Source organism: Acinonyx jubatus, chromosome A3 (assembly GCF_027475565.1).
Source record: "Acinonyx jubatus isolate Ajub_Pintada_27869175 chromosome A3, VMU_Ajub_asm_v1.0, whole genome shotgun sequence".
NCBI lineage: Eukaryota > Metazoa > Chordata > Mammalia > Carnivora > Felidae > Acinonyx > Acinonyx jubatus.
Window position 1 is genome coordinate 28,085,982 of NC_069388.1, and position 13,944 is coordinate 28,099,925.

The 13,944-nt window shown below is 40.5% G+C and overlaps 1 protein-coding gene across 1 annotated transcript; it reads right to left on the reverse strand.

The window, feature by feature from the left end:
• Positions 1 to 7,716: 7,716 nt before the first annotated feature.
• On the reverse strand, positions 7,717 to 13,340 carry LOC128311381 (signal-regulatory protein beta-1-like). Its single transcript, XM_053201380.1, has 5 exons — positions 13,254 to 13,340; positions 13,110 to 13,170; positions 12,589 to 12,750; positions 7,939 to 8,265; positions 7,717 to 7,823 (listed from the first exon to the last, which is right to left on the reverse strand). Exons 1-5 carry the CDS (start codon positions 13,338 to 13,340, stop codon positions 7,717 to 7,719), a joined length of 744 nt encoding a protein of 247 aa, XP_053057355.1.
• Positions 13,341 to 13,944: the final 604 nt, after the last annotated feature.

The window sequence follows — 13,944 nt, forward strand, 5'->3', positions numbered from 1 at the left end:
AATACTGTTGACTGTATTTCCCTGTGCTATATGTTCACCCCTGTGACTTATAGGGAAGGGTAGTTTTTTTTTTTTTTCCAAAGTTTTATTTAAATTTTTGTTAGTTAACATACAGTGCAAGATTGGTTTCAGGAGTAGAATTCAGTGATTCATCAATTACATTTAACCCCCAGTGCTCATCAGAACAAGTGTCTTCCTTAATACCCAAAACCCATCTAGCTCATCCCAAGCTACCTTCCTTCATCAACTCTGAGTTTGTTCTGTCATTAGGAGTTTCTCATGGCTTCATCCTCTCTCTTTTTCTTTGTTTTCTCCTCCCATATATGTTCATCAGTTTTGTTTTTTAAATTTCACATATGAGTGAAATCATGTGATATTTGTCTTTCTCCAACTGACTTCTTTTGCCTAGCGTAATATACCTAGCTCCAGCCATGTCATTGTAAATGGCAAGATTTCATCCTTTTTGATGACTAATATTCCTTTGTGTATGTACATATGTATGTGTGGCATATATATGCCGCGTCTTTTATGCTTGTATTTTTCATTTATTATATCAAGTATTTTGAAATTGATTTTGAAGGATTTATTTATTTATTTATTTAATTTTTTCAATATGTGAAATTTATTGTCAAATTGGTTTCCATACAACACCCAGTGCTCATCCCAAAAGGTGCCCTCCTCAATACCCATCACCCACCCTCCCCACCCTCCCACCCCCCATCAGCCCTCAGTTGGTTCTCAGTTTTTAAGAGTCTCTTATGCTTTGGCTCTCTCCCGCTCTAACCTCTTTCTTTTCTTTTTTTTTTTTCTTTCCTTCCCCTCCCCCATGGGTTCCTGTTAAAATTTTGAAGGATTTAACACAAATAGAGACTCCTTACCAGTTTATCAATCCCAGAAATAATAGAGGTTGAAGGAATAGAGAGACATTCTTTTCATATTTTGTATAGTTATTATAAATATTCTTGAATAGTTTATTACTCAAAAGCAGTTACTGAACTCCTTCTATACCTAGACTGCATGCTAGATTAACAGATACAGAGATGAATCAAAGAACAGTTCTATTCTCCAAAAGCATCACAGCCAGATGAGAAATTTCCAAGCTATACCACTATATTTCTCTATTGGCTCTTTGACAATTGCAGGCAACCACATTACCCCTGGAGAAGTGGCACTTACACAGCTGAGAGAGCTAAACAAATAGATTCAGTCATATGTTTGGCTCAAATCAGATAGTTATCATTGTGCTGACAGCAAGTTCCTTGCTCTGTATTTATTCCCTAAGTAATGTGATTAAAACCTTGTGTTTAATCACAGTATATCACAATTAAGAATCTTGTTCAATCCTATCTGTGGTCCCCTCAGGACTAAATGATCACTGAAATTTATGTAGCCACCTAGAAAGACAACTCTAAGAACCACGTAAGTTTATTTACATCATAGTAACTAGCTCCATATCTGACTCCTGGTAGGTTTGACTAGTATTTGTTTCATTTTATTTAAAACTGTTCTGTAAAAAAATTCAACTATTTCATAAGCACCTTAAAACCAGAGAAGCGTGAGAAAAGTTATCATCATTGAGTTTGGAACTTTTCATATATTGTCCCTAGACCTGTCCTATATAGGAATACGTGGTAACCTGAGTAGGAATGTATTTATTCTTATTTAAAGCAAACAAAAAAAAAATCAGTTTATGAATTGGAGGCCTCTGACTGCGCTGAAGAGTTACCTAACCTCACAGTGCAGAACCATGTTAAATAACATTTATAAATCTACTGATTCTGTTTGTGGTGAGCTAGGAAACTAACAGCTAAACTAAACTGTAAATTTAAATATTTTTCTTTGTTTTAACTCAAGTTCAAGTTAGTTAACACATAGTGCAGTATCGGGTTCAGGAGTAGAATTCAGCGATTCATCACTTATATGCAACACCCATTGCTCATCCCAATGAGTGCCCTCCTTAATTCCCATTGCCCATTTAGCCCACACCCCACCCACGTCCCCTCCAGCAAGCCTCAGTTTGTTCTCTATATTTAAGAATCTCTTATTTGCCTCTATGTTTTCAACTTAGTTTATTTTTCCTTCCCTTCCCCTATGTTATGTTGTGTTTTAAAAATTCCACCTATGTTTCTCTGACTGACTTATTTTGCTTAGCATAATACACTCTAGTTCCATCTACATTGTTGCAAATGACAAGATTTCCTTCTATTGGCTTCCAAAATGGAAAATATACACCACACCTTCTTTATCCATGCATAAGTTGATGGACATTTGGGTTATTTCCATAATTTGGCTATTATTGATAGCACTGCTATAGACAATGGGGTGCATGTGCCCCTTCAAATCAGCATTTTTATATCCTTTGTATAAATACCTAGTAGTGCAATTTCTGGGTTGCAGGGTAGTTCTATTTTTAACTTTTGGAAGAAACTTCATACTGTTTCCTGGAGTGGCTGCACCAGCTTGCATTCCCACCAACAATGCAAACAACAGAGATCCTCTTTCTCTGCATCCTCGCCAACATCTGTTGTTTCCTGACTGGTTAATTTTAGCCATTCTGACAGATGTGAGATGGTGTCTCACTGTGGTTTGATTGGTATTTCCCTGATGATGAGCGATGTTGAGCATCTTTTCATGTGTCTGTTAGTCATCTGGATGTCTTCTTTGGAAAAGTGTCTATTCATATTTCTTCCCATTTCTTCACTGGATTATTTGTTTTTTGGGTGTGGAGTTTGGTGAGTTCTTTATAGATTTTGAATACTAACCCTTTATCTGATATGTCACTTGCAAATATCTATTTCTATTGCATCAGCTGCCTTTTAGTTTGGTTGACTTTTTTTTTTTTTTTTTTTTTTTTGCTGTGCAGAAGCATTTTATCTTGACAAGGTCCCAATAGTTCATTTTTGCTTTTGTTTTCTTTGCCCCCAGAGACATGTCAAGTAAGAAGTTGCTGTGGCCAAGGCCAAAGAGACAGCTGCGTGTTTTTTCCTACAGGACTTTGATGGTTTTCTGTCTTACATTTAGGTCTTTCATCCATTTTGAGTTTATTTTTGTGCATGGTGTAAGAAAGTGGTCCAGGTTCATTCTTCTGAATGTCGCTGTCCAGTTTTCCCAGCACCACTTGCTGAAGAGACTGTCTTTTTTCCACTGAGTATTCTTTTCTGCTTTGTCAAAGATTAGTTGGCTATATATTCGTGGGTCCATTTCTGGGTTCTCTGTTCTGTTCCATTGATCTATGTGTCTGTTTTGGGCCAGTACCATACTGTCTTGATGATTACAACATCGTGATACCTTGAAGTCTGGAATTGTGTTGCCTCCAGCTTTGGTTTTCTTTTTCAACACTACTTTGTCTATTTGGGGTCTTTTCTGGTTTCATACAGATTTTAGAATTGTTTGGTCTAGCTCTGAGAAGAATGCTGGTGTTATTTGATAGGGACTATATTGGATGTGTAGACTGCTTTGAGGAGTATAGTCATTTTAACAATATTTGTTTTTCCAATCCATGAAAATGGAAGGTTTTTCCATTTCTTTGTCTTCTTCAATTTCTTTCATAAGTATTCTATAATTTTCAGCATATAGATCCTTTACCTCTTTGGTTAGCTTTTTCCTAGGTATCTTATGATTTTTGATGCAATTGTAAATGGGATTGATTCCTTGATTTCTCTTTCTGCTGCTTCATTGTTGGTGTATAGAAATGCAACTGATTTCTGTATGTTGAGTTTATATCCTGTGACTTTGCTGAATTTATGTATCAGTTCTAGCAAATTTTGGGTGGTGTGTTTTTGGTTTTCCATGTAGATTATGATGGCATCTGCGAAGAGCGAAAGTTTGACTTCTTCCTTGCCAGTTTATCTGCCTTTTATTTCTTTTTGTTGTCGGATTGGTGAGGCTAGGACTTCCAGTATTGTGTTGACCACAGTGGTGAGAGTGGACATCCCTGTCGTGTTCCTGACCTTAGGGGGAAAGCTCTCAGGTTTTCCCAGCTGGGGATGATATTAACTATAGGTCTTTCATATATGGCCGTATTGATGTTGAGTTATGTTCCTTCTATCTCTACTTTCCAGAGGTTTTTTTTTTTTTTTTTTAATCAGGAAAGGATGCTGTATTTTGTCAAATGCTTTTTCTGCATCTACTGAGAAGATCATGTGGTTCTTACCCTTTCTTTTATTAATGTGGTGTACCATGTTGATTGATTTGCAGATATTAAACCAGCCCTGCATTTCAGGAGTAATTCCCACTTGATCAGGGGAATAATTCTTTGATGTATTGTTGGATTTAATTTGCTGGTATCTTGTTGAGAATTTTTGCATCCATCTTCATCAGAAACATTGGATGTAATTCTCCTTTTTAGTGGGGTCTTTGTCTGGTTGTAGAAACAAGGTAATGCTGGCCTCATAGAATGAGTGGAAGTTCTTTCATTTCTATTTTTTCGCAACACTTTGAGAAGAATAGGTATTAAATATTTTTTAAATGTCTGGTAGAATTCCTGTGGGAAACCATCTGTCCCAGTTCTCTTGTTTGTTGAAAGGTTTTTGATTACTGATTCAATTTCTTTACTGGTTATGGGTGTGTTCAAACTTTCTAATTCTTCCTGTTTCAGTTGTGATCATTTTACATGTTACTAGGAATTTATCCATTTCTTTCAGATCACCCAATTTGTTGACATATAATTGCTCATAATATTTTATTATAATTATATTTGTGTGGTGTTGGTGGTGATCTCTCCTTTCATTCATGATTTTATTTATTGGGGTCCTTTCCTATTCCTTCTTGATAAGTCTGGCTAGGAGTTTATCAGTTTAGTTAATTGTTTCAAAGAACCGACTTCTCATTGTGTTGATCTGTTCTACCATTTTTAAAAAAAATTGGTATCATTGATTTCTGCTCTAATCTTTATTATTTCCCTTTTCTGCTGTTTTTGGATGTTATTTGCTGTTCTTTTTCCAGCTCTTTTGAGTGTAAGGTTAGGTTGTGTATTTGAGACATTTCTTCCTTCTTTAGGATGGCCTGGATTGCAATATGCTTTCCTCTTATGACCACCTTTGCTACGTCCCAAAGGTCTTGAACTCTCTTGTTTTCATTTTCTTTGGTTTCCTTGTACTTTTCAACTTCCTCTTTAATTTCTTGGTTAACCCATTCATTCTTTAATAGGATGTTGTATAACCTCCATGTATTTGTGGTCTTTCCAAATTTTTTCTTGAACTTGATTACAAGTTTCAAAGCATTGTAGTCTGGAAATATACATGGTATGACCTCGATCTTTTTGTACTTGTTGAAAGCTTACACCACATCTTCTTTATGCACTCACCAGTTGGTGGGCATTTGGGCTCTCTCCATAGCTTGGCTATTGTTGATAATGCAGGGACATGTAGAGAAAGACATGTAGCCCAATGGCAATAATACCTCATAAAAAGAATCACACCTTTATGGAGTGTTTGTTATGTGGCAAAATGGCTGTGCTGATTAAGTTCTCTATCATTTATCCTAAAAATAGAAAACATATGAGATCCATACCATTCATTCATAACACACACAGACACACACACATATTGCTCAGAAAAGTAAAGTTGGATAAAAGGTATAAATGGAAAGAGCACAACTTCACCAAAAATTAAAAGCTTTTACTTTGTATTACTAAAGCTTGCAAATGATAAGAATACTACTGCTGTGTGGACCACAACAGAGGAACTAGAGGCACTCCCCCATTGTGTGCCCAAGGAAATAGAGGGAAAAAAATCACTTGTTGCAAAGCTGTATTACCCAAACAGCAGATAGAGCTTTGATACAATCCTGAGAAGAATCCATAAGTTGTAGCATATTACTGTAATACATAACCATAGAGCCATGGAAAATTACTAAAATGGAGCTTCTTGAAGAAACCTCACACACTGTGTTGAGCGTAAAAAAGAAAAGTTCCGGAGTGCTGTATATAGTACAAGAGCATCTTTATAGAATTTTAAATATGCAAAGTTACATTGTATATCGCTTAAGGATTCATAACATGTTGTAAAATTATAAAAGTAAATTTGAGAATGATAAACACCAAATTCAGGTAAGTGTTTTTAAAAGCAACAGAAGGCCATAACAGCAAAATGTTAATTTTTGCAAAGATAACGTAGTAGGACCAAGGATTTCTTGCATATTTCTTATAAATTTCAGAACCAAAATATGCTTATTCCATGTAGTGATTTCAAAACATATAGGTGTTAAAATCACATCATCCTTGCAGAAAGCGCTGCATAAAAGTAAAATGTGCTTGTCCAAATTATTGGAAGCAGAGCAAATGTCCATCAACAGATGAGCGAATAAAGAAAAGGTGGTCAATATATACAATGGAATATTATTCAGCCGTTCAAAAGAGTGAAATCTTGCCATATGCAACAGCATGGCTAGAGTTAGGGAGTCTATCACTAAAATGTCAGTCAGAGAAAGACAAACACCACATGCTTTCTTTCAGTCATATGTGGAATCAAAGAAGCATAGACCAAAAAAAAAGGTAAAAAAAAAAAAAAGAGTCAAACCAAAAAACAGGCTCGTAGCTATAGAGAACAAACTGATAGTTACCAGAGGGGAGGTAAGTGGGGAAGTGGGGGGATGGGTTAAGCAGACCAAGGGGATTAGGAGTACACTTACATTTTGAACACTGAGTAATGTATAGAATTGTTGAATACTATTTTTGTACACCTGAAACTATAATAACACTGTATGTTAACTATACTGGAATTAACATTTAAAAAAGAAAGGTAAAATGTGCTCTGAAATTGAAAGGCTGTTCCTCATCACAGACAGAATGGGAACCTTCTTTTCTTGACCCTCTTGATTGTCTTTGGGGCAGAGGCAGGGCCAGTGTGAAGCTCAGTGCATCAGGGTCTCTGGGTCCTTGAGACCAGGGTCCATCCTTGACTTTGCTCTGAAGACAGCAGAACATCAGGACTCTGCTCAGAGAGAAGGACCATCAGGAGGGTGTGGGGAAGGGGGCATATCCAGGATGGAAGGCGGGGGATGGGGGGCAGGTTCTCCCCTATGTGAGCCTCTTGCACAGGACGGGAGGCAATGTATTGCAGTTCATGCAGGAGCTGTAGGGAAATATTCATTCATTCATTCATTCATTCATTCATTCATTCTTGTATGAATTCCCCAAATACTTATTGAGCACCTTCTATGAGGCAGGCCTTCTATGGGCCTACATTCATGGTGCACATCAGAAATGAGATGACTGCTCTTACACTCCACCTCCTCTGTCTGAGGTTCTGAACTCCACCCTACCCACATTCATCTTTGCCAGTAGCTAGAGCCTCCCAGTCCCTCGATGGGCTCCATTAGTAGATTTTAGCAATACTTTCTTTATTCATTCCAAAAATCAGTCCCATGAAAACTGACCTATATAATAGTATATGGGGGCACTTTTTGGAGTTTGGGGCTCAAAACTTTGACTTTAATCCCAACTCCCCACCTCAGACCCTCACCCAGGATTCCAAGGGACTTCATTTAAAAGCCTCCAAACCCAGGGCACTGCTGGATGGGTGGGATCTGGAAGCCTCTGAGATTTCCAACAGACTTTTGGAGAAAACAAGAGTATTTCCAGCCTTTTCTTAAGGCTAGATCCCCCTGGGAGGCACAGTGTGAAACAGTGGACTTACCCTGGACTCCTCTTGCCAGCCCACGATGGTGACCATGACCTCTCTTCTTATGTACTAAGACCTGCCCCCAACTCACCTGTTACCGGCTCCCCCACCCGCAGATGTAGGTGACTATGAAACTCATCGCCAGCAGCACCTTGAAGCCCAGAAGGAATGTCACAAAGATAAGGGCAGGCATCTCGGGACCTAAGTACCAATGGGCAGAAGGAGACAGCAAAGGGGGCACTGTGAGTTTAAATACCTCACTCCACTCAGGAGACAAAGGTGACCTAGTTGCTCAGAGCAGTGGAGGTGAGCTTACCTGAGCTTCCGATGGGCTTGTATGTGCCGTGTGCTTCCGCAGACAGTATGAGGCTGGCCTGGATGGGAGGTTGGGTCTCGTGCTGCACCTTACAGGTGAGCACCTGCTCGGACCCCGGCCCTGACACGTTCACCAAATGCAAGCCTTCCAGGGTGTAGGTCCCATCGCTATTCTGCTTGGATGTGCGCTGCTCAGCTCCCTCGATCGTATGGCAGTTCTCTGTCCAGGTGAGATGCACACTCTGTGGATAGAATCTCTGCACGCGGCAGGTGACAGCCACCAAGTCTGAGGAGCGTGAAGACTGGGACACTGTCACTGTAGGGGGAACTGACACAGCCCAGAGAAAGCAGACAATTACTATAGGAAGGCCACTGTGGGAGCCTAGGAATTCCTTGATGATGGGTCATCTGCCCAGGGTCTGCCCCAGAGGAGGATCCAGGTACTTGTGAACAGATTCTTGCATAGGTAAATGCATGGCTGAATGAGAGTGTGCTTTGAGTGAATGCATGCTTGATGCATGGTCGGATGGAGGAATGCATGGATGAAAGAATGAATGGGCTTGATGAAAGCCTCCAAAACTTGCTCTGTCTCTCTCTTTTTTTTCCACTTTGGCCATGAAAGATGCAAAGATGAACATTAAATGCCATTTAAGAACCTACAAGTCAGTTGGCTCACTCCATGACTTGATAATTCTAACATTTTAAGATTCACAGACTCTACATCTTTATGACTCCAAGATACTGAGATTTTACATAGGAAGGAACTAGGATTTGGAGAGGTTCCCCGTGTTGAGATTCCATCCAAATCCAGAGGATTATATGGAGTGTCTATGGCTTATGTTTGGAGTCAGGAAGCGGGCCAAAATAGATACAATGCATATTCTTGAGTTCAGGTTTGTCCCTAAACCTCAGAAAGGCCAGACCGACTTGTAGGCTCAGTTTAACAACTTTTTGGATCATTCCATGCACACATGTAGCTGCATTTAACCTACTTGAATATCTTTTGAGTTTGGAGTTTTTCTGGCCCTGTGTTCATGTTTTGGTAGTTGGGTCATCATAAAGGGCATGGTCTGTCACATGGCTTCATTCAAGAGTGGGCACAGGGCCCAGACTGACAGAAGAGCCATGTATTGAATCCCAGCCTACAGGGTTGTTTGTGGATGAAGGGGCACAGTATCCAGTGTGTTATGATGATTTGGTACATGTTTCAGATTTTGAAAAATGTAGTTTTACAAACCAAAGGGATGGAGGTTGTCAGACTGTACTCACCATTCACAGACACATAGATGCCTGAACTAGACGCATACCCCACATCAGGATGCCCTCTTATCAACTTCACACAGTAATAGTTGCCCATATTCTTGGGCAACAATCACTGATGCAGATGGAATAGTCTGTTTGGTTGACCTCTGTGTTTCCACTTGGTTTACTAGGGGAAGTGCCTTCCATTGAAACTGTAGGCCCGTTCTCCCTGGACCACAAGACAGGCCCTGCTGGGGAGTGAGCAGACACGTTGCAGGCCAGTGTAACGATGTCTCCAGCTCTGACTGACAATGAGCTCTTCAGCCTGGTTCATCTGGAACTCTTTACCTGAATTTCCTGGAAAGAAACTTTGCAGCGTTTCTCATGTTCTTTGTCTTGGTCCAAGATGTTCTGAGGGACTGGTTCTAGGTCAAGGTGGGGTCTCATTACATACTCTTTTAGCAACATGTACTGGCACAGAAGGATGACAATTGCAAATTGGGTTGCCATACAGGATGAGGGGAAGAGGACCAGTGTACAGAACGGGGTGGGTACCTTTCTTCTGCATCGTAATATGAGGATGGGCTGCAGCATGGTAGACACTATAATAAACAAGGGAACTTGCCGAATAACAAATGACCACAAGCTTAATGATCTAAGAAAACACATACTATTTCATAGTTCGTGTGAACCAGGATTTCAGACCCAGCTCTATCGTGCACAGAGGGAAGTTGATGTGAGTCACGGGGAGAATGGCATGTACAAGTCTGAGGACCATCTGAGGCTATGAGAGGCTAGGTAATAGGCCTGGAACAGACTGTCCTTAATACAGTTTGTAGCAACTTTAGTTATAATTGCCAAGCTTGAAAGCAGCCAGGATGACCTTCAGTAGTTGAATGGATAAGGAAATTGTGGTACATTCAGATAGTGGGATCTTATCCAGTGCTAGAAGAAAGGAGCTGTCAAGCTCTGAAAAGGTATGGAAGAACCTTAAATGCTCATTATTAATTGAAAGGAAAAGCCTGCACACTACGTGATTCCAAGTATATGACATTTTGGAAAAGGCAAAACTATGGACACAGTAAATACATCAGTGATTGTCAGAGGTTAGGGTGGGAAGAGAGAAATAGAACACAGAGGATTTCTAGGGCATCAAGATATAATACTGTATACTCTGTATAATATATAAAGGAGGATATCGCTATACATTAGTCCAAACCTATAGACTATACAATACCAAGAGTGAACCGTATTGAAAACTATGGACTTTGGATGTTAATGAAATATCAGTGCAGATTCATTGTTTGTAATATATGTACCACTCTGGTGAAGGATATTGATAATAGGAGAGGCTGTGATGTGTGGGGTCAGGGAGCAGTATGAGAAATCAGCTGTACCTTCTGCTCCATTCTGGTGTGAACCTAAAACTGCTTTAAAATATGGTATCTATTTATAAGTAAAAGTCATTTCCATATCAAAGATCATCTAGATTTTCTTCTATGATAGCTTCTAAGTATTTTATAATTTTGTGTTTTCCATTATATTTATAAAGGCTGTTACATCTGTGTCTAGATTCAGTTTTTTTGCATATGGACGTCCAGATGTCCAACTGTCCCAGCAACATCTGTTGAAAAGGCTACTTTTGCTCCTTTCCCAATGATCATTTTGCTGTATTTATGTGGGTGTTATTTCTGGGCTTTCCATTCTATTACATGGATCTGTGTGACTATTACCTCACCAATGCAGTGTTTCAATAACTGGAGATTTCTAGTAAGTCTTGTAATCAAGTGGTGTCAGTCTTCTGACTTTGCTCTTCTCTAGCATTGTGTGGCTATTCCGGATCTTTAATGCCTCCATATAAACTTTAGAATCCATTTGTCAATACTCATAAGATAGTTTTCTGGTATTTTTATCTGGATTACAGTTAATTCATAGATGAAATCGTGAAGAACTTGCATTCTAACAATATGGTCTTTCTATCCATGAACATGGCATGTGTCTTTACTTATTTAGTTCTTTTTTGGTTGCTTAGAGTGAGGTGTTTTGTTTTGTTTTGTTTTGTTTTGTTTTGTTTTGGTTTTAATGTTGGCTTCATCCCCAGCACAGAACCCAGTTCAGTCTTAAACTCACAACCCTGAGGTCAAGACCAGATCTGAGATCAAGAGTGTAAAATTTAACCAACTGAGCCACCTAGGCACTTCTGAGAGCTGTAGGGTTTTTTGCAGATGTTTTTAATCAAGTTGAGGAAATTCCCTCCTATTTCTAGTTTGCTGAGAGTTTTCATCACTAATGGGTGTTGGATTTGTCAAATACTTTGTCTGCATCAATTGTTATCATCATGCAATTTTTCTTCTTCAGCTTGTTGTTGTGATGGGTTAGAATGATTGATTTTCAAATGTTGGAACAGCTTTGTATGCCCAGGATAAATCCTACTTAGTCACGTATACATAGCTTTACACTTTGTGAAATTCTGTTTGCCGACACTCGGTTGAGAATTCTTGCATTTAGATTCATGAGAGATATTGGTCGGTAGTTTTCTTTTTTTATGTACAGTCTATGAGGTTTTGCTATTGAAATAATAATGGCCTCATCAAATGAGTACGGAAATGTTTCCTCCTCTGTTTTCTGGAGATGACTGTATAAAATTGGTATTAATTCATTTTTAAAAGTTTGCTAACTGGGCCTGAGTGTCTCAGATATCTTACTCATTCCTAAAACATCCAAACTTTATTCCTCCTTCCTTCTACTAAGATAATGGTCTTGGTTTCCTCTTTCATCTGATCTAACCCCCTGCAGCCATCTGCTCTATCAGAACTCAAGTCCTCTGCCCAGATAGATCAATGGCCTTAGGGAAGAGACTTCACATGCTTGCTTAGCAAGCGGAACCTGCGGGGTTCAGCTCCCGTCACTTACCCGGTGAGACCTAGTGACCACTTCCAGCTAACGTTCCCTGAGCACACAGACCTCTGCCAATTTGTAACAGTGATTCTCTTCGGATGAAGCATTTGTGGATCCTTTCCTTGCTTCATAATTTCATGTTTTCCAACATGTTTTTCTCCATTGAGAGGTGGCGTCTGTGTAGTGGTAATAAGTGTAAAACTCAGGTTTTACACTTCCAATATGGTTCACTCTTGGTATTGTATCCTAGGGGTTAAGGGATGAGAGCTTTCAGGTGTGTTGTGTTGAGCCCTGTAACCATGGGAGGTGTGTCCATTATCTGAACAAAAAGGTCTGGAACAGACGTGAACACTGGGAGATTTTGTGAGCTGAGGACCATTCCAACTTAGTTCTGTAGTTTCTGGCTGGGAAAGAGAAAACCCTCCCCCAAGAAATTCTAGGGAAACAGGTAAGGAGAACAGTAAAGAGGCATGGAAGAACCCCCACCAAACATACCTGAGACCCCACTCACCTGTGAATCCTGCAGCAGAGTCAGCAGCAGGGATGGCAGAGAAGGGCAGCATAGGGAAGAAGGAACAGACATCATGGTGGACCTTGGAGCCTTCTCTGTCTGAGTGTTGTCCTGGAGAGGCCTGGGACTCTGTACTTCGAGAAGAGAAGACACTCCCTGCTTCTGTGATGTCAGAGGAAGGGGATTGTGATGAGAGGAAAGACCATGGGACTGTAACACTTTTTCTTCGAGATTATCAGTTGAGCAGACAAGGTGGTTACAAGCTGAGCAATTGCTACTGGAAATGTTTGGGGTTTCCAGAGTTAAGATCATGACACCCACAGGCTTGACCTCATTCTGAGCCTTGTCCCATCTGAGGTTCTCGCCAACCCACAGCCCTGCCGATTTTAGAGGCCTCAGAGACATGGTGTGGGGAAGAGGTTAGAGTTTTGGACATGACAATGGTTTGTGCTTTAGAGGATGGAGGAGACCACAAGAAGGTGGGGCTCAGGGAACACTCTCCAAGAGGGAAAGCAACATACCTAGAAACACACCCAGGAAGGTGAGGGCTGCCTTTGCTGTCTGTGCTGGGTCCTGGGCCAGCTCGGAAGGAAGGGAGTGGAGGGATTCAAGAAATGCTCTCAGAAAGAGAAAGGAACCAGCATGCTGGCCTCCATCTCTCTCACCTCTGGAATGAGATATACCCAAGCACCAAGGTTGTGTTTGGGGACTCTTCTAAGTCCACACTCAGCTGGTGACCCTTTAATGTCCATGAGCCCATAGTCATGCACTGACGGCTAGGGCTATTTTGCTACTGCTTCCTTTGAGCCCTGCCTCCTCTTAGGGATATATAGGATGTTAAGGCCAGGAGGGGTGGTGGAAGAAGAGGCGAATGCCAGGCAGGCCCAAACTGCCTATAGGAGATGCCAAGACTCCCCTCCACCAGTGATGTCACCATTGTATCACATTTTTTTGGAAGGGCGAATTCCATGCTGTGAAGCTATCCATGCCCCCTGCTGAGAGTTGGACAGAATCTTTCCCCCAGTCGCCAGCATGTCTCCCTTCCCCCCACCTCCAGAAGACTTCACACCTTCCATCAGACTCTAAACTCTTCAGAGACTGGGATTTTTAGTGCCTTGATGTCAAGAGCACTGGCTTTGCAGCCAGATGCAGTCAAGCTCCCAATCCTGAATCCACTTCTTGGTGATTGAGCTATACATCCTTTGACTTTGAAATTTTCATTTGTATGGCTCAAACATTCCAAACTGAGTTCATAGTCTGCTCTCAGACATTCTTTTCTCCCCTTCCACCATGTTCAGTATGTGGCACATCCTCTACCCATTTGGTCAAACCAAGAAGGGACCCATGTTCTACACC